Source organism: Liolophura sinensis, chromosome 6 (assembly GCF_032854445.1).
Source record: "Liolophura sinensis isolate JHLJ2023 chromosome 6, CUHK_Ljap_v2, whole genome shotgun sequence".
Lineage (NCBI taxonomy): Eukaryota > Metazoa > Mollusca > Polyplacophora > Chitonida > Chitonidae > Liolophura > Liolophura sinensis.
Window position 1 is genome coordinate 60,907,570 of NC_088300.1, and position 22,266 is coordinate 60,929,835.

Sequence of the window (22,266 nt, forward strand, 5' to 3'; positions counted from 1 at the left end):
CAAACATCTGATATATGGGAAAGTCTGTTTTGAACAAAGACCTGTGTTTTCAACAAACGCCTGTTATAGATGTTTATATCTGCTCTCGATAAACACCTCATATATATGGAATATCTGTTCTCGATAAACATCTGATATATGGGATTGTCTGTTCTTGATAAACATCTGATATATGGGATTGTCTGTTCTCGACAAACGCCTCATATATGGGATTCTGATCTCGATAAACCCCTAGTATATGAGATTGTCTGTCCTTTTACAAGGGATAGTCTGTCCGGATAAACGCCCGATATATGTGATTGTCTGTTCTCGATAAACGCCTGATATGTGGGATTGTCTGTCCGGATAAACGTCTCACATCTTATACATAGGACTGTATGTTCGCAACAAACATGTCACATATGGGACCGTATGTTCCCATCGCGATAAAAGTTTCACGTATGGAACTGTATGTTGTCGATAAACGTCTCACATCTTATACATGGGACTGTATGCTCCCGACAAGCGTCTCACATCACATTCACAACAGAATATGGTGTTGTAAGTAAACTCGATAAAATTTTCACATTAATGATGCTGAGTCTATGAAGGAAGGGAGTCCGACAAACTGGCTTTGGACAGTCGATGGCGAGATTCTAAAAAATGCGAAAAACGCTGACATTTGAACCACTATTTAACTCACCTGGCTGATAAATCATTATAACAGAATAGAGACTTCGGAGGATAAAAGTCCAGATTTAATACAGGCATTGACTTCTTTAAAATTAAATTTTGTGTCTTGACTTTTCACTTAGCAAAGTATGGGGAAAATGATAGCCATCGAACAAAAGATACACTCAAAAAGATAACTTGGTGTTTTAATTTCAACACTCTGTGCTTTGTAAACACGAGAAAGTAGAGGTAGCCGATTTATTTTCCGGGTCAACTCAGAAAGACAGATCGTGGTTTCTGGCGCTGTAAGGCTTATCTGTGCTGTGACAGGGCAGGGATTCATCCTAGAACATCTGAAGGAGACCAGGTACTTCAGAACGGCTGGGTTACCCTCCCCACCCATCCAGTTTCTCCGTCTACTACTTCTCTTCTGAGCCCTGGATACACACCACAGACTCCACTGATATGACAACTGTGAAAAATTTACTGCCTTCGGGTTGCTTATAGGTAAATTAGTGTAAGCATATTTTTAATAAAATTCAAGAGGCTTATTGAGGGTACCACCAGGAAATTGTTTAGTTGAATGGGACAGATTTTTTTCTACAGCTGTTTTATACCAATATAGGAAAATGTCAGGGGTGATTGTTGAACTTTAATAATTAATTTCTGTAACACTTTGTACTTTTATGGCCTAAAGAAAAAAAAGGAGATAGTATGATATTAATGAATATTTTGAATGATCGTGACAGAGTGAAATATCTTAAGTGTTTGTGCACCAATGTTTCATGAAGTATTCAGATATATGGCAGGGCCTTACAAAAACTAAAAGGATGCTTACACGTTTTTTACCCGAAATCGGCTAATTCTTCTTTATAATTAAATTCATCAGCGGCCGGTTGTTCAAAAGTGTATTAAAAGTTAAGCCAAGCTTAAACCTTAATACCAGTCTTGGCCTAATACAATACTAATGGCACTTGAGTCCAGACTAAAGTTAATACCGCGCATAACTGGGTCCAAACGTATAATAAGTTCACGTTCATGGCTTTGTAGAAATTAATCAGTTTGCACTACAGGCCTCGGGCCTATATGGCCCTCACTGACTAAGCATGATACGGCAGTATGCCGCTAATGAGATTGTGGGGTTCGAATCCTACTTCCGCTGGTTTGATTGTGTTCGAATTCGGAGATTTGACTGCGAACTTGGAACCTGATACATACATATAACAACAGTTATAACATAATGCTATATATATATATATATATATATATATATATATATATATATATATAATATATATATATATATATATATATATATATATATATATATATATATATATATATATATAAACTATTCATGTTAAATTCAATTATATTTTACAATTTAGTCATCACATTGCCATGCACGTGAGCATTAACGTGCAAATTAAAATTACCACATTAAAACTAAAGGCAAGAAAACAATGAAATACAGTACTTATGAAAGGCCATTAAATTTGTTCGGCTTACTTTTTTTTTAGAATGTTTTCAACAGAGTAAACTGGTTTTAAAATAACAGATTCTACGGTGGCCTGTAATGACCCATAGGGTATCAGTGACGTCACATTAATATTTTTTGCTTGAAACTGTTTGTTTCAAGGTCGGTTAGGCGCATGCATTCATTGATCTCAAGTAAGGAGACAACATATTAAGGATAAACTATTTCAGTAAATTATATATAATACTTATATATTATTTATTTATTTGATGAACCAACTTGGCCAAATTAAATTTACAGTTTTAATATCGGTTGTTTTTGCTCTAGGCCTGGGATGACTGAGAGAGAAGAGCGCAGATGTGCAGCTTATCAACTTGTTACGGCTCGTCATTCAAGATAACGCACATACTTGTCAATTCCTCATGGAGCCCTTTAGCCGCCATCTTGTCATACTTGTCATCTGTTCTTATCTCACTGGGCGGACCTTAGCCTCGTTTTCGCCTCCTTTCGTCTCCATTTCTTATCAGTTCGCATTAATTTCGCCGAAGAAGCGTGTTTGGCGTGACGTCACGTGTTTGTTTTGCAATCGGCGTGTCGTCCAGATTGGAATGGCTGCCCAGTAGATGCATATCGGCTGGTTTGTGAACAAGCTATAGTAGAGGTTGTTTCGCCCGTCTATTTACCTGGTCCCCAATCTGGTGCCCTTTTTCGCTAGGTCTTCTCTGAAGATCTCCATATCACCCCTAATCACCCACTGACCCGGGCGTCTTTGTTTCAGCGTTCCGATCTGACGTTAAGGTCACCTTAAGCCACCCGACCAGGTTGTCTACCAGTATCCTGGGGACAGAAGACACGGAAGCTGGACCCAGAGCTTTCTGTAGCAGACCACCCGCTGGAAGGGCCATAAAGCCATAAACAACCGCATTAACCCGGAGAACCCATGTTGTTGTGCTCAGCTGATTCTGTGATTGTACAAACGTGTGAATTACCTGGGATCCATAAATAACAATGACTGCAAAGTAGGGAATTCATACCTTTTGACACCTGCAGCATTGTCTTGGCATTCGACAAACAAGATGCGGAGGTAAAACGTCAGATGTATGCACATGTGCTACGTACTTTATTCTGAACGTGAAGGTTTACTGAAACCAGGAATATCTTTCCAAGCTTTTTCTGCGGGAATACCTGTGATTTAGGCTTGAAGATTCCATTGAAAGGGCAAAACGGAATACAGACGTTTGAGACTGGATGCCAAAGCACCAAGTACCATTTTTATGCCCTCTAGAACATTCCCAAAAAGTATCTGCATGGTCGCTTTTCTTACCCCGTAGTTTGGATAAAGTTGAATACTGGAGACCATTCAAGGGGATTAAAAGAAAACAAGTGATACTTTGAATAAGCGAAAGAGCTCTTTGTCATCATTTTCCAGACGACCCTTGATATCATCTAATTATTTAGGAGTCCCTCAATGGTACAAGTTTGGTAAAAATACCTTCTGTAAAGAGTGAAGTTATTATACACCCGTACTTAAAACTGAAACTGTTTATCCTTGCCTTCGCAATTTGAAATGGGTAAAACCTTATTCTAAAGCCGCAGAAAGGATTAAGGTTTACAGTAATAATTGCATGCCAAACAAAACTGGCAAGCCATTCCGTGCCATATGAAAAATATCTTTGCTTGTCTTTAGCAACCACAGGCAATATTTCAGAGAACTCTAAAAATTCCTGTAAGTTTATATTAGGCATACTCCTTGAAGAGAATATGGCCTGTATGGAAATTTGGCCATCGGGTGAAAACAGTACCTGATATAAGAAATAGGTGCTTCTGCTGGTGTGGACAAGTGGAATATTTTGTTGCAGATTTTAGAGAAATTAAGTTAGGTTGAATGGTATAGGTGGAAGCTCTCCAAAACTGTTGGATACTACATAAGTGTTTCTCTTGCTGGTGTTAAATCGATGAAAAAGTTAACTTCTGTTGGAAAGTCAGTCTATTGAATTTGGTAGCAATGAATTGGACCATGAAGCATTCAGCTGCAGTTGAACGGTTTACAAACGTGAGTACAATGTTGTATATGAAGTGGTAACCCTCCAGTAACGTGAAAGACTCCTCGTACAATAAGGGCTTCGTGATATTGTATATATCCAGTTTACACCACACAAAAAGACTATACTATATATATTGAGAGACTATACAGAGGCTTCCGTGACGTGTCCGATCTTTGATGTTGTACACTGGGATCCACTGATGGTTTACGGGATGCCAGGACCGGCCAAGAGGCTCTGCCAAGACGGTGACATTAGCACGTCCATGTTGATCGGCCTGACCAGGGAACATCTGGAAGGGGACGAGCTCGCTGGAGTGAACCTCACTAAACCCAGCATGAAGTCACACGTTCTGAGTGCCGACGTCAAACCAGGTTAGTGCATCTGATAGCTTTTCAGTACCGGTATACACTTTACTTGATGGACCCTGCAGGCCCCATATTTATCAAGTGTATTAAGACTTATGTTAAAAAATCAAACACCGCTTCAAATGGAAGTTTAAAATTTGTACACTGATTCTAATGTAATGCCAGTTTTTCAGTTGTTTGATAAATATGAATACTGTTTTCGTAAAGATGTTTTCAGTGTCGCCGCAAAAAGTGGTCTAAGTTGAAACGTGCACTTTTAATTTCAACCTTTGTCAAAATCAAGTTAATCTAAGTATCTTTATTTTGTTTATATATGCATAAACTGCTTTTAGCTTTTGTTTTTTTTTTTTTTTAAATTTTTTTCTTTTTGTTTTGGGGTGATTGTACTTTCCGTTACAATCAGTTATTCAATTTCTTCTTCCTGTACTCCGATGGAAATCCATCGCATGCATACACACGCTTTACAGCCCTGAGTATTAGTGATAAAGCCACTTTAGACGCTTGTGTTACAGAAAAATGTTTGAAAATAATCAAATAAAATTCCAAACAACCATGACCAATGTGATCAGAAGAATGCATCTGTTAGTCTACATGTACACGTACGCTGGTGAGGAATACATTTACACGTACACGGGGTGAGGAATACATGTACATGTACACGGGGTGAGGATTACATGTACACGTTCACGGGTTGAGGAATAAGGCGAATATTACGAGGGTGGTGTTGAGCAATAGCGAAACACATAACTTCTAAATTGAGGCCTACATGTCAGAATGTATGTTTACACATCAACGATACACACAAACTACAGTATAGACAGACAATTAAACAAACTGCCGACGTCCTCCAACGTCTCCGGTATAGCTGTGGTTCACTGATAATAAATGTTTATCCGAAACCACACTATGACGAGCACGGTACCTGAAAATGAGTCTTGAAATGTGACAAAATAGATAATTATTAAATTGTACTTGAAAAAGACAAAAATGGTCCTTTTTATAAAATACTGAATATGGTTTATATTTTTTTTTCAAATTTCAAATAATACATTTTATTACATTGTTATAGAGGTTACAACGCTTAAATCCAATTTTCTGTTTTCGCACATCTTGTATGAAATTTACGGTTTTATATATGTATATATATGCCCTCTTCAGAAATACGTGCACTGTAATGCGGTGGATACAATATGAATGCGTTATCACACAGAACCCGTGTATGTCTCTGCTCAACGTATATTATATAAGTGATTTGAAATATGTAATCCGATAACATGCACTTCGCTATAAGTAGTAACGGTTACTTCTACCATATACTTACAGCTGATAACGTGTATAGCATTTCTCTTTGAACCTTACCGCCAAGTTTAAAAGCTCAGAAAATTATATCCAATGTGGCCCTTGTGAAACAATCAACAGGAATCATGGTATTTTAGACAATTACAATTAGAACTTAAAATACAGCCTTCTGCATACTGAATCATTTATGTTAATTTTGCATGTTACAGTGCATGAAATATTCATTTGGTTGTGAATTCAGTAATGAACTCCTCCACACTGTTTCTGTCTTGTTTGTTGTTTTGTTTTTTGTCTTGACTAACATATAAACCGTATTTAAACTTTTTGAGACAAAAATACGGCTGCATTTGCTTGAACCAAAAGGCGTTTTTTTTTTTAAGTAATAATACTAGATTCCAGGTATGGTTTTAACGCCAAACTTTTGGACAGAAGAGACTCTCACTAGAGTCTGAGATGAGCAGTCACTGCATGAAGGGCATTTTCCAGCTTAGGATTATCCGGGCATGCATCTCAGAGTAGTTTTTGATGTTCCGGTAGCAACTGATCGACAGGTCAATTAGCCTTGACTTTTGTTCAAACATCTATCCAAAATTTCCTGGAATTCCCAGTATTATCGACATGCCTGTCACACCTGGTCTCTCTCTCTCTCTTTCTCTCTCTCTCTGCCGCAAGGATCACAAATCTCAACTCCTCGCCTTATTAAGTTATAGACAGTGTCCCCACCTAGCTGCCATCTTGATTCCTTCTCTGCTTCTCGCTCCGTCCATATTATTTACAGCACATTATATCTTCTGTTAAGCAATACCGTCAACGCTATACCAGTTTCGGCTCATTTTAAACACTTAAAATGTCATGATACTATCTGAGCATGTTTCATTGTCGTCTTCAGTCAGTTTTATTTCAGATTACATATCTGTCTTAGCATGACACACAGCGGTTTTGGCGAATTACCAGTGACTCATGCATGTCATTCGTTGACAAGCATGACGCCTGCATTTCAAAACGAAAAAGTGTTTTCTATGCAGAACTGGGCTCAAATCTCGCTGAAAAATCACTAATACCCTTAAATTGTTATCCTAAAGGAACGTGTAAACATAGATTTACAATCTCTAAGTGAACTATAGAAATAGTCATGCAGTATGCATGCTAATTTTTATGTTAAATTTTGTAAACATCACCAAATCATTTAAGATTAACTTACGACGCGATTTCCGACATTTATTTTAACTCTTCTCATTGCTATGCACAGGAATTTACTACAAAGGAATATTATGCTCTTAAGAAATTCCTGTAAAAAAATCCACGAAAAGTTACAATATACTTTGTTAATTCTTTTGTAATAATTATCTCTGCAATTTTGCCAGGTGGTAGTAGTTTTGATTAGTTTACCGATTAGAAAATTGTGGCCTAGACTTTTTGCCCCAGATGGGCCTCATAAGCTATTTAAGCACAATGATTGACAGGCTAGTACGAGCAGTTTGATTGGTTGGAAATGCTGCGCGTAAAACATACACCAAATGTGTTTTACGTACAGCCTGTCTACGTATAAAACTACAACATATTAACGCATTTGGATGAAAATCTTCGTATGGTATCTCGTGCTCATTTGGACATCGTCCTTTCTCGACTTCGTGTGTTGGATTTGTCTCTGAGTGATGTTTGTTATAGAACCTTCCAGTATGGACCATCTGGAATTGTCAGAAGACGACAGTGTCGCGGACGATGAAGATGAGAAAGGTGATTATACTCTCATATCGGGCAAAGACGAGGCTGAGACAAACGGAAGTGGTCACCCGAAAAAATCCGTGGCTCAGATTATGAGGGACAAGAAGAAACAAACGGCGTTGACACTGCAGTGGTAAGTCAAACTCTTATTTAACTCACCATTATAATTCCCATCATATCAATAAAAAGACATGTTACATTTTTAACTGAAATGATAATCTGTAGTATTTTGAAATTTTATAGTGGTATACAAAAAAAAATCTAAAATGCTTTATTGTCTTCATACTCATTATTTTAATTTCCACAGCATTAATGAAGACATAAGCGATACATTTTTACCAAAATAATGTTATGGTGTATGATTTTGAATTTTATAGTCATATCCAAAAGCAAATTCACCAAAACGTCCAAACCATATTATTAACATGAGATAATTTGAATGGTGTTAAAGGCAATAAATTTAAAGTGTTCAGCTGAGCAAGTGAACCAAGCTTTTCGTCAGCTTTCATTCATTTTAGTACTTTCTTTTGCATGGTATAAAACACTGGAGAATAATTTTATTACTTTTAAGAGAACCAATAGAATTTTTATAAAATATCCGCATAATGCATTTTAACATGCAGAATCTCTAAGAAAGGGAAACTGAGCAAATATAGTTCATATATTTGCAGACCCTATCGCACGTTAAAAACGTACAGAATTACTAGACTAAATGAATGACTAGAAATGGCTTTCATTTTACGTTTTTGCCATATTCTATTAGAAGTTATTTTGTTAGTGTCAACACTACATCCCTAAAACTTTTCTAAAAGTAGCTTTTCTTTATTGTTTCGCTATATTGCTTAAGGTTTTTATGTTCTTATTAAACTTAAAATTTTGTACTAAGCCCTTTTCAATAAAACATTATTTGAATCAACCTCCGAAAAATTGTGCGCATATATATCTTTTATTACTTATTATTTGGAAATTTTTCTAGTTTAGGATATGCAAAGGTAACAATACTCGAAATGTTGTGGCACTCAGTAAAACTTGCAGAGGTATTCACAAAGTCAAATTTTCATCTTTTATATAGTACTTACACAACAACACTGCAAAACTAACAAAGCATTTTTCGTATATTTAGACACTAATTTACAGCGGTTCACTTTGGCATGGTTCTCATTGTTCATGATCTTCATGAAAATTAATAACAAATGCTTTATACATGCAGTGTTATTCTGTATAGAGCACTTGTCTGACGTGGAAGACAGATTGCAACGGATAATTTCACTTTTGACTTTTTGATAAAAAAAAGTTACACGAGAGAAAAAAAACAGAGCTTTGGGAATCATTGCCCGAGTGGATTACATATAAGGACATCCATTTTTAAAAAATACATTACATATACACCTGGCGGATTTCTCAAACAACGTTTAACACATAATAATTTTGCACAGAACTGCGAATGTAATAACAACTATTTAGCTCAGTGTAATGTAAAATGGACTTTATATAGTATTTCCTCGGGAAAGGCTTTGAGATCACTCTGTATTTTCTGCTCATAATCAGGCCGTTTTTATGCCGGTTTTTGTACAAATACTTCACCGTCTTTTCTTACTTTAATTTATTTCCTACACTGTATTTCGATAATCCTGTTATTATTTTCATTGCGCGTCTCCAGCGTCCCACGGAATATATCTCTGAAATAAAAGTGTTTCGTGCGTCCGTCGCGTTCAGACATGGGTTTAAACTCGAGTCATGCCAAAGACTTCTTTGGTTCAGACTTGATAAAGGGCAACATTTTCACTGGTACAGTTGGTACTTTTTCCCTTCACACTCTAGATTAAACCTATAGCTCTAGTAGACCAGGTGTCAATATACTAGATGTCACAGTGGGCGTTGCCATGTCTGGTGTTTTGGACACGCTGTTGCAATGAGGCAGTGTACAGAAATTGACGGAGGAATCTCATGATCCACTGAGTTAGTATGTTACCTTCCATTACGCTCTGAAATAACCTCCGGGATATAATATGTTACGTTCTAAAATAACCTCTGGGATATAACATGTTACGTTCTAAAATAACCTGTGGAATACAGTATGTTACGTTCTGAAATGACCTGCGGGTTATGATGTGTTACGTTCTGAAATAACCTCTGAGCTATAACATGTTACGTTCTCAAATAACCTCTGGGCTATAACATGTTACGTTCTCAAATAGCCCCTGGGGTATGATATGTTACGTGTTGAAATAATCTCTTGGCTATAATTTGCTACTTTCTGAAATACCCTTTGGGATATAATATGCTACGTTCTGAAATAACCTGTGGACAATAACATGTTACGTTTTGAAGTAGCTTCTGGGCTCTGATATGTTACGTTCTGAAATAATCTCTGGGATAGGATATGTTATGTTCTGAAATAACCTGTGGAATACAATATGTTACGTTCTGAAATGACCTATGGGATATAATTTGTTACGTTCTAAAATAACCTCTGGGATATAATTTGTTACGTTCTGAAATAACCTCAGGACAATAACATGTTACGTTTTGAAGTAGCCTCTGGGCTCTGATATGTTACGTTCTGAAATAATCTCTGGGATATAATATGTTATGTTCTGAAAAAACGTCTGGATTATAATATTTACGTTCTGAGAAAGCCCCTGGGATATAATATGTTACGTTTTGAAATAGCCTCTGTGATATAATATGTTGCGTTCTGAAATAACCTGTGTGATATAATATGTCACATTATGAAATAACATTTGGGCTATAATTTGTTACATTCTGAAATAACCTCTGGGCTATAACATGTTACCTTCTTAAATAGCCCTGGGCTATGATATGTTACATTCTGAAATAATTTCTAGGATATAATATGCTACTTTCTGAAATATCCTTTGGGATATAATATGTTATGTCCTGAAATAACCTCTGTGCTATAATATGTTACGTTCTTAGATAACCTCTGGGATATGATATGTTACCTTCTGAAATAACCTCTGGGATATTGTTTGTTACCTTCTGAAATAACCTCTGGGCTATGATAAATTTATGTTACATTCTGATATAACCTCAGGGATACAATATGTTACGTTCTGAAATGACCTATGGGATACAATATGTTACGATCTGAAATTATTCTTGAGTACGCCGTAAAACACCAATGAAATAAATAAATAAGTAAATAAATAAGAAATAACGTTAGAAATAACCTGTGGGATATAATATGTTACGTTCCGAAATAATCTCTGGGATATGATGTGTTACTTTCTGAAATAACCTCTGGGATATGATATGTTATGCTCTGAAATAGCCTGTGAGCTATAATATGTTACATTCTGAAATAACCTCTGGGATACACTATGTTACGTTCTGAATTAACTTCTGGGATATAATATGTTACGTTCTGAAATAACCTCTGGGATATAATATGTCAGGTTCTGAAATAACCTCTGGGATATAATATGTTAGGTTCTGAAATAACCTATGGGATATAATATATTAGGTTCTGAAATAACCTCTGGGATATAATATGTTAGGTTCTGAAATAACCTCTGGGATATAATATGTCAGGTTCTGAAATAACCTCTGGGATATAATATGTTACGTTCAGTCATGAAGCATTGGATGGTAACAGATTACATTCCACACGAATCATTGCGTTATGATATGCTACGTTCAGCCGTGGAAGGCTGGCTTATCATCACAAATCACTCCGTTATACTGTTACATTCCGATATATCTCCTGGATTAGCATATGTTATTTTCATGTGTTACCTTCAGACGTAGCCGAGAGTGTAATAACATGTTACCTTCAGCCATGAACCATGTATGCATTGGATTTTATTATGTTACGTTCAGCCATGCACTACATGCACTATATTATAATATGTTACGTTCATCCATGGACTATGCATGCACGGGATTATAATATGTGTTAACCATGAGTAACAATATGTCTCGTTGAACAATTGATTATAATATGTTCATCTAACCATGATTTGTTGTATCACAACATGCTACGTCCACTCAGTGTTTGCAGCCAAGTAATTTTTTCAGCGGCGCCATTCCAGATGATGGTTTGACTATTTTGTTTGGTTGGGTGTGTGGGTCATCGACCATCGCAAACATTTAAACCAGTTGGATATCTTTATACAACTATTTTGGTACAAATGGGTTTTGAAGTGGTTTGTTTGTGTGCATGTAATGTCTAGCCTAGGCAGACCATAACCTGCATGCACCGGGAGTTTGGAAGAGTCGCAAAGTCACTGCTTGTCAAATAATCTCATCCAGTAAACTTATAAACTGTACCACACGCTATAACAGGCTAAGGAAATGGCAAAAAATCCCCCCTACCAAACACTGAGTAAGATGAGAGTATCATGAAGCCATTTTCATTTTTTACCAAATTTCTTCTTTTTTCGTGGAGTGTGTGGAGGGGTTGGGGGGTGGGGGTGGTCGGAGGGGTGACAATATTTGTGCCTGCATTATACTAGGTGTGGGTGAGTTATTTTGTTAATTATACGTTTGTAGGTATACTACCTACCTATAATTAAATGAATGAAGGGTTGTATGGATAGATGTAGTGAGGATAGATCCCTGTAACGTGCATGGATACACACATTCTGTGAACTGATATCTGCATATGCGAAAAGTAAAAATGATGGAGAAGAACTTTATTGTATACTGGTGGACTAAGCATCTCCGAGGTCTAGTTCCTTTGTATTGTTTTAATTTTATTGAATATTAAGCGTGATGACAACACATCATTCTAGATAAGTGACGTCTAATAAATTCCACATAACATCACCGCATTTTTTTACCCAATTCTGCTTCAGCCATGGTACTAGGGAGCGTGTATGTTACTGCGAAGCATGTATGTGGACATTTCGAATAAAACCCTGAAGTAAATCGACACGAGACCAGATTTCACCGGTAACATATGTGTGAACATATGCCAACTATGGCACGGTCGTCAGTGCTCTGGTTTCACTTCTTTCATTTATATTTTCATACATATATATATCATATATAAGAGTTAGATGGTAAATAATGTATGGTAATTAAGGCTAATATCTCATAGTGGCAGACATGGGCACATATATAGGTACTGATTGAAAGTTTGCTTAAAAATAGATTAAAGCTTACATATGAATCATGTTCCTGATCTCAAATCTTAATATATCTTTTAACAAATCCTACCTCTCGACGTCTAGAGAAGGGAATTAAAGGGCGAGATTTAAAGAGTAATTTACAATGATGCGCTTTATCTGTCTGGTTTAGAATCTGACACACCTGTGTTTTAATGGAACCTGATAAATCAGTCAGGTAATAATTAAGGTGGACAAAGGGTGGGGGGCGTGTTTCTGCTAAAGTGGGTGGGGTGGACGTAGATAAGTGAGCACGTACAACTATCCCCTTCACTATGCTATAGTTTCAAGGACCTGGCCCCAAAAGCCCGGTGTCAACTGACGAAGACATTCGTTTCGAGACGAGTATGTTGATTTGTGTCTGTACAAGTGTTCTTATATTCCCATATTTTATCAGCCAGCTGTCAGCAGTTCCATTTGAAAAAATAACAAATGACTTTTTGAAAGTTTCATTTCGCCAGATGATACTGGCTAATGCATTAAAGGAGTGAGGACTATATATATATATATATATATATATATATATATATATATATATATATGTATGTATATATATATATATGTATATAGAGAGAGGGTGTGTTGTGTGAAACGTGGTGGGGGGGTACATAAAACAATTAAGAAGTATAAGAAGTAAGAAGTATATATATATATATATATATATATATATATATATATATATATATATATATATATATATATATATATATGTATATATATATATATGTATATAGAGAGAGGGTGTGTTGTGTGAAACGTGGTGGGGGTGGTACATAAAACAATTAAGAAGTATAGCTTAGGTTAGAGTTGTACAAGGCTGGGCGAAATTATGCTCCATATCGGATGATATCGGTGTAAGTAAGGGGTTGACCCATGCTGTTCGATAGCTTTATTCCCCTACCCACCGAGACTGATCATAAGAGGTGGAGGAGCACAGACGCCATAAGGCCTCTCTAAATCTAACAAGCATCGTAATGGATCAGGGTGTACAAAACAAACATCTCCAGTTGAGGATGGTCCGGGTTTAAAGTATTGCTTATCAGCTAACTGATTACTATTATCCCGTAAACTTTATTCTGTAGACAGAAAAGCTTAACACAAAACCAGCACGGATGTATTCGTTATTGACTTAAATATATTGAGAAAAACGATATATCTTACGTCTAATAAAAACATTTTTATACTTTTTTAGTGATTGGCTTAATAACTTTTAAGACCAAAGACATTATCGATTTATTTCAGGAAGGAAAAAGTGGAAAAAAAAAGAAAAGATTTTCTCAGTATGAGTTAACTTAAGCATCAGTCATTTATAATACGATTTTCAGTGATTATATGGACATTCGCAACATAATATTACAGGGTATTAGTTTCAAAGAAAACTACAAAATCTAATTTCTAGAACAAAACAAATAAATGGATGTAAATGCAGTTATCAGTTTTGTCGTCAGCTTAATACAAATTTATACGGCATCATATTTGGTATGCCTTGTAGTTAGTAAGTGTATGTCATTTAACATTACAATCGTTTAACATCATGTCAAGTATACATGTACGATGCAATGGTATTTAACTGTTGGGTTTTTTACGGGAATAAAAGTGAAAAATTTTAAATTAAGGTATTATATCCAGGTGGAACCTACTGGCCTTTGAGAAAAAAATTTTAATTAACATTTCGTCATTAATGATGCGGAATTGTAGCCTTTATTTAGAATATGTAACCATTTACTGCAATTAAGTTAGAAATTAGTGAATTAATTTAAATAAACAGACCAAGTTTTATACACAATACGGGCTATAATTTGAAGAGTTTTTTAGAAACTGGAGGGAAACAGAAAAAGATAAAAAAAATTCACCAATATTTCTGGGAACAAGTTTGGAAAAGAGATTCTTCACTCAGTACCGGTCGTTATATATATATATATATCTGTTGACGAATTGAGTTTATCAACGAATAATTGTAGTTTTGGTGACAGGCCTACTCGGCTTACGGTTATGCACGATTAAAGACAATTAAATGCCTTCAAAAAATGTAAACTGCATGAACGACCCTACGAACAACGAGAAAGAGCGAATTCAGTTCATGTCAGATCGGATTTGAACCTCTACCTCGTGGATCCTAACGATTGAAGGACAAGCGCTACTTCACCCTGCTAAACCATTTTATTTGTACCGTTTTTTGAAAAACATGAACTAATCTGATGTCACGATAAATTGTGACTAAAAAAAACATTTTTTTTTTAAATAAATTTCTGTGTCCTCAAAGAGATCTAAGTTTATAATAATTAAAGAACTATCAATAATTTAAATACTTCTTTTCGAAATAAATCCAAATTTTTATTGTAAAATGAAGCTTGGAAATCTTTGTGGCGAGCTGTGCTGTTTGTGGCGCGTATTTCTGTGGTATAGGGTTTCCACTGCACAGATGCCATTCCAGCACTGCTTAGTAGTAATGGCGCGGCTTTATCAAATCACTTTCATCTTCGCCTCGGACTTGTTCATAGGTCGCACTAGGTGTTGTTTTCTTGTCAGTAGCCATGTTCTGTGCTCAACAAGCGTGTCGGATTAGCTGTCTTTCTGCTTTACGATTATAGTGAGCAAAACACGCGTCATAGTGTTGTTACAAGTCCGATAAAAGACATGTTAAACGATGCATTGTGATTCGGCATAATACGTTTTAAATTGACATCTATTATGTAATGCGGTAAACTAACCCATTGTTAAAATCTGAAATCACTAGTTGTCAATAAAATTTGTAACAAAACTCTAAAACATCTCAGCAGCGAGATCAACAACAACAACAAAACACGCAGTTTAAACGTGTTGTCCCTTTAGGCTGTTGTTAGCAGCCCAAAATTAGCTTTGCGCAGTATACAAGCACTATTCAAATGTTCAACGCCGAAACTAACAGAGACTGCATTGTAAAATGTTTCCACAAATAATTTCAATTAATTCTTTAATATCCTCAGGTTATAACTGACGTTTAAAAACATGGTTTGATAGCGGAGACAAGTAGATTACTTATCCAGTTAAGATGAAATTTAGTATCACATATTTAAATAGACATATATATGCATGTAATTAACAGTGTATTGTGATTACTTTCCTTTACCACGAGGACATTTGATTTGAAACCCAACAAACAACTAAGATACGATCAGATTGGAATTATTTTTTCAAAATTATTTTTTTTTAACATGAAGCGAACATACTGCAAAAAAAAAACAAAAACAAAACATAAAACCAAAAAAAAAAACAAAAACAAAAAAAAAACAATACTGCTATTTATGGAATAGTAAGACAATACTGTGATAAATGTTACACGTCTTTGAAAAAAATGTCATCATAAGGGGAGAAAGAGCTCGGTGCGATTTTAGATTCTCTACACTATCTAAGGTACTAAGAAAGCCCGGCATTGAACAAGGGCTGAGAGTGGTGATCATCAGCTAGTGCTCTGGTGTACAAGCGCAGTTGGGGATTATTCGTTAGGAATGTACTATCTGCTTTAGCACTGTGGCTAAGCCCATGTCAACACGGGAGGTTAAGTGTAGCTGGGGATCAGGACACCCTGTCTAAATATTCTTTAGATATCCTATCTTCTGAGATTAAGATTTTTGTCTTTTTCAAAGTTATCGTGTACATGATTCTCGCTGATACCAAAAGTGTACATGCCTGAGCCAAACCGTCTATCGTGAAAAAGACCGCGCCCATCTCCCTAGAGACAACAAAATGGACGGGGACGTTTCAGTGTGACATTTTCATGATGCAATTTTTGACATCAGACAACAACTTAACAGTCCTTATGACACCTATTTTGGGGCTAAGAAAGTTTAAGTTATGCAGCTTCATTCTACAGATTACAGTGTCATGGCATTTTATTAAAATTATTTTAGTTTAATTTAAATATCCCAATTATGTAAACAGAAGTCAGAGGAAAATAAATGTACCGGTACCAACAAAAGCAATTATGAACACAAAACATGAACTGACAGATTTCGAAAGCACTTTGTCTCACTTGTTTTCCTTGGTATTTTCACCAATGAACGCAACGTTTGGTAATGTATGCATCTGGTTTCTTAATAGGCTGGACGAAAATTACTGCATTTGTGAAGGAGTTTGCTTGCCGAGGTGTATACTGTATGCTCATTACCTCGACTTCTGCAGACGAGAATCGCTTGAACCCGCATGCGCGGCCACCTTCGGCAAGGTAAGATGACCTTAAATGTTAGGGTTGCACGACAATGGCTTTTATCAGAATAAAAGTACAAGGAGAAGAGCAGGGGTAAATAACTGTCGCTGTATTAAAGTTGTTTTCCGTGCTGTTATTGTTCATGTTTTAGAATTTTCATGAAATGTTCTATGTTTGGCTTCCACTGCATTTTTTTAAAACTTGCCCTAATTGTGGCATTCTTTGGAATTAGTGTCTGGTTTGAGGATGACATCAGTTTTTAGTATTATAACACCCATGATAATTAGTACCATAAAGGGGGACTATAGGTTTAACCCTTATCTGTCTGTCCATCAGTTCTTAGTCGGTCAATTCGTCAGTCCCTCATGAAACAGGTTTCCCGACATTTTTTTTATAACGGTTCATCGATCTGACTTAAATGGTTTTACCACCACAAATTACAGATCTGCTGAGATTTTAGGGGGCGCTTCCTCAGTTTTCGAAACATCATGTCATCTGTGTCCATTTTTGAACATAGCTAATTTTAATAAATCCTCAAACCGAGAGGGATGGCAATAGGCCTACTTCCAGAGCGCTTGCTCTATATTTATTTGTTTGTTTGCTTTTTTAAGCCTTGTTCAAGAATATTGCCCTCATATGAATATTTTATTTCGTAATTTATCGCGACTTCTATTCATGGTATAAGTTTCGTATATCTGGTGCGATTAAAACTGGAGTTTTTCTTTGTAAGACAACATTTGGGGCTATATATAGTAGGAATAGTAGGCCTGCATCAAAAGTAAACATCATTTAAATCGGCGCAATCAGAAACTCTATTGGAGAAGCTTCTTAGCGTGCCTTTTTTTTGTTTAAAAAACCCTTTTTTAAGATTTGGAGATATGTATATACAAAAAGCATGTAGGACAATGTTTAGGCTGCTATCGTGCAGCATTTAACGTATGCTATATTTTTTAAATGCCGATAAGTTCTTTACACCTAGATTTCTTTATCATTGATTATGAAACTACGTGATCCGTGTATATTGTAAATGTTAGGGTAACAGTTAGACGGAACAACGCAGTAAGATGTATATCTGAGATTAGTTCTACCGAGTTTAAACAGAAGCTGTATCGGTGATATGTCAGTGCTCTGTGTATGCAAACACGTGGTTCTAAGAGTGCGTATTTACCCAATGATAAAATACCCAGGCCCTTTGACATTGTTTGTCGGGATGCGCCTACTCTGATTTGTTCAATGAATTGAATCGTCTCTGTTTGCCCAGGCTTGATTTCGGTTTTTCTTTCGAGTCACCCAGTAATATAACACATTTTAGCGTTGCTACAGAGAGGACGAAAAAATATTGGTTTGTTTTATTACTCTCTTGTCAATTATCTGACGACTGTGTTTGCCCTTGAAATGATTATAAAAAGTCACTGTTATATTAGCGTTCCAAAATTCGATGTTTGTTACACCTAGTGCTGTAAAAGCTTTCCAGCTAGCGTAAACGGAGAGTGGTAAATGAGAGTGATTGCGATTATTTCTATTGTACAGTCAGTTTTTATTTATTGTAACAAAACTTATCGAAGATAAACGCATGGTCAAATGTTGTTTGAACATAAAATGTTTCCATAGTTGGAAAGTGTAATATCAGAGAAAATTTGGCCCAAATATGACATTTGTTATTTAAATATAAAGATATATGGAGTGCACCGGAAAAATATAATATGACGAATTTGAAAATCCTAAAATTTCTAAATTTTAAAAAAAAATCACTATTGAAGGATTAGTGTCCAGACTTAGTGGTCCTAATTATAAATATCATAATCTTTGTAAACAATATATTCTTATAGTTCACTTCCCATTTGTGGAACAGTTTCGAATTTTATATGCTCCCATCTGAGCTGGTCGGGGTGTGTACAATTCAACATTCCATTCCAGACGATTCGTCAGAAATTCCCTCACTTAACTACCAGAAGACTGGGTACCAGAGGTCATTCCAAGTAAGTATTGTCGTATACCCCTTTAGGGTTGCAATCTCAAGTAAAAATATCAAACTTAATGAAGAACTCCTGTCTTAAGAATTACTCTAATACATATTTACAATGATAGACAAAATCCCTTTAAAACTGACCGAAAGACTGTCACGACCCAGTACAATGTCATTGTGCCACCGTTGTGTGTTTGTCATTGCAGATATCACTATTACGGTATTGGAATCCGGGAAACGAGTCAGTACTATCATTCTGTATACTCCGGCAAAGGCCTTACCAGGTACTCTCATATAACCATACCATTATAAGTGTGAATAGTTTTCTTGACAAATTTACTTCTCACATATTAGTTTAGTTTCCTTACGGTCATACATGGTAAGGTTGCATTATGATACATGATAGAGATAAAAGACTATTTCGTCCATTTAGATATATATATATTTTTTTATTTATTTGTTTATTTTATTTTTGAGTTTGTTCGTTATTTTTTTGTTGTTTTGGTTTATTTCTTTTTTTCTTTGCTTATTCAAAGACACAAGAGTCAGACAACATATCAGTAACAGAAAGGAAATGAAGTCCTTACGTGTGGTATATCCAGGAGAATGACTTGCTAGCTAAAGCTAGTGAAGTGAACGATGAACGAAAACGTGGGTGGCTAATATAGCATCATACTTGTATTTAAACCATTAACGTGTTTCGTCTCTTTTGAGACTTTTCAAAATGGTGCAGTTAATAGTCACAAAGAACATATATATAGACATGCATACAGTTATGTAGTTTAGCAACTCTTAGTTGTTGTCTGATCAACATAGAAATAATCTTACAGGGATTTAGGTCTGTACACAGATAGAGTTAAATTAAACAAAACAGACAATAATAATACCCCCACAATGAATCCTAGTTGTTAAGTTCGGGTGCAGGGTATCTCCAGTTTCTCCTGTATAATGTTTTTGACATCCGTTACAGACTAGGACGTAAATCAAATTCTGGGAGTAACAATTTATACCTGCATTTATGATAAAGGGCTTTTCAGCATTTCTGAAATTTGGAAATTTGAACATTTACATCGTTTATCATGGCATTTGCTGACAGAAAAGGTCTCCGTAGAGATCGAACTGAATACGGCCTTGCTTAATGGTTGTTTCAAGTTCTTAGCCTGTCTGTTTGCTTTTAGAAATTTTGTTCTGTCAAGTGCAGTGCCTAGTCGTTCATTAGACTGTGAGAAAATTTGTTTTTTCTTTTTTTTTTTAGAATGGCAGCATATACGTAGTCATTGTTGAGGTTAAATGTAGAGATAAAGATTACAGGATGAGAGTCAGGAGCACGGGCTAAGTGTGTTAGTAAAAGGCGTAGATCAATAGAGCGTGCTTTTTTAATTCCTCCATCAATAAGTTTCACAGGGTAACCCCTATTTAGTAGAAAAGTCCTGAGTTCCTTTAGTCTTATATTCGTCTATTCTTGTGAATAGAAATTGTTTGTAAAGTCAGTTTATGAATATTGTACATGAATGACATATGCCTGCCATTCATTGCACCGTTTGTCTCATAATCTAGTATGTAATGTTACACAGAAAGTCCACACAGTTCAGGAAAGTTGTAAATATATCTTGGGTTTCGCACGAAACAAAATGTATGAAGCAGAGATGTTTATGAACACAAAGAACGCAGTGACATTTTTTTTCTCCTTAGTCAAAGGACGAGTCACTGTATCTTATCTGCCGCCCTCGTATCTTCACGCAGCTTTCTCCGCCGAAGTGATAACGCTTCCCTTGTGTGATTTACAGCGTATGCCATTGTTGTGATAAGCACAGAAAGGGACAATATCATTCTGCAAACAGAAGTGCCATGTCAGTATTGACACTCAGAGAGCCCGTATGATCACGTGACCTGGAGAGTATTTGTTTGTTTACCCATAAACCACACGGATAACCCTTGTCTCCGCCTCTCAGTGCTTCGCGTTTATCTTTCCTTAAATTGTACATTTCTCCCTGTCTGGGAATGTTCAGGTGATATACAACCATCCTGCCATTTTGGTATAATTTAGGGCGTCACAACAAGTATCCTATCAATCAACACTGCAGTCCTTGATAAAGATAACCGTAGTAATTCCACTGTTTAGTGTTTTCCTTTGATTCCATGTTTTAACTGCCCTGTAAGCGGCAAAATCACGTGACCAAAATGTAGTGTTGCAGAAGGAAATGCGACCTTCATCACTATGTCTCTCGAAGCTGTTTCAATAGATGTGCGAATCTTTGGGAATGCCTGTACAGACACATAGATTTGATAATATGCTTATTATAATTTCCACATATGACTGCTTGTCCACATGTGTTGTAGCCATATTTCGGCATATTAATTATAATTACTACATTGATAAAATAATGTTAAGGAACAGTTCCAAGATGTTGATTTGTTCTAACATGTGGTGTTACAAATAGGCCTATTACGCCCAGATTATAGGGGCCTGGCATGTTGTAAATATTACACACAGGGTACCCTGCTTGATTTGAGCTCTTACCCTGTGATATAACACACGAACCAGCTTGCTTACTTTGTTCTTCTGTGAGATGTTACAACCATTACACATAGGCTACCCTGCTTGGCCTAGCTCCTCTTACCTGTGATATAGCTTACGAACTAGTTTGCTTACCTTGTTCTTCTGTGGGATGTTACAACCATTACACATAGGCTATCCAGCTTGATTTGGCTCTTACCTGTGATATAACAATGGGGCTAGCTCGCTTACCTTGTTCTTCTGTGGGATGTTACAACCATTACACATAGGCTACCCTGCTTGACATGGCCCTTACCTGTGATATAACACCCGGGCTAGCTTGCTTACCGTGTTCTTCTGTGGGATGTTACAATCATTATACACGGGCTACCCTGCTTGACATGGCTCTTACCTGTGAAATAACACCCAGGGTAGCTTGCTTGACTTGTTCTTACACTGGATGTTACAGATATTACACACAGGCTACCCTGTTTGACTTGCCCCTGTGTCATAACACTCGGGCTAGCTTGCTTCACTTGTTCTTATATGGAATGTTACAAACATTACACTCAGGCTATCCAGCTTGTCTGTGCTTAGATGTATGTGATATAACAGCCAGGATAACTTGCCTGACTTCTTCGTTTACTGGATGTTACAGATATTACACACAGGCTACCCTTCTTGTCTCGTGCTTAGATGTATATGATATAACACCCAGGAAAGCTTGCCTGACTTGTTCTTTTACTGATGTTACAGATATTACACACAGGCTATATCCTAATTCGCGTGTTCTTAGACATAGCATTACACCCAGGCTAGCCGACTTGAGCTGGAGGATGATGGTGGGTCGGAGGCCAAAGTTCAGTGATTCTTGCATGTCAATTTAGAATATGATAGAATGCCAAACATACAAAATGAAGAGA

At 36.4% G+C, this 22,266-nt stretch overlaps 1 protein-coding gene across 2 annotated transcripts in view; it reads left to right on the top strand.

Moving 5' to 3' along the window:
- Positions 1-2,729: 2,729 nt before the first annotated feature.
- LOC135468012 (DNA-binding protein RFX6-like) overlaps positions 2,730-22,266 on the top strand; it is a 41,994-nt gene continuing 22,457 nt past the window's right edge. The window contains exons 1-6 of one of the 2 annotated variants that reach the window (XM_064746010.1): positions 2,730-2,789; positions 2,907-4,544; positions 7,506-7,695; positions 16,775-16,898; positions 18,798-18,859; positions 19,053-19,130. In XM_064746010.1, coding sequence (XP_064602080.1) covers positions 4,373-4,544; positions 7,506-7,695; positions 16,775-16,898; positions 18,798-18,859; positions 19,053-19,130 — 626 coding nt within the window. In that variant the 5' untranslated portion in view covers positions 2,730-2,789; positions 2,907-4,372. Of the gene's footprint in view, positions 4,545-7,505; positions 7,696-16,774; positions 16,899-18,797; positions 18,860-19,052; positions 19,131-22,266 lie in introns of both variants that reach the window. The other variant, XM_064746009.1, reaches the window with a different exon arrangement.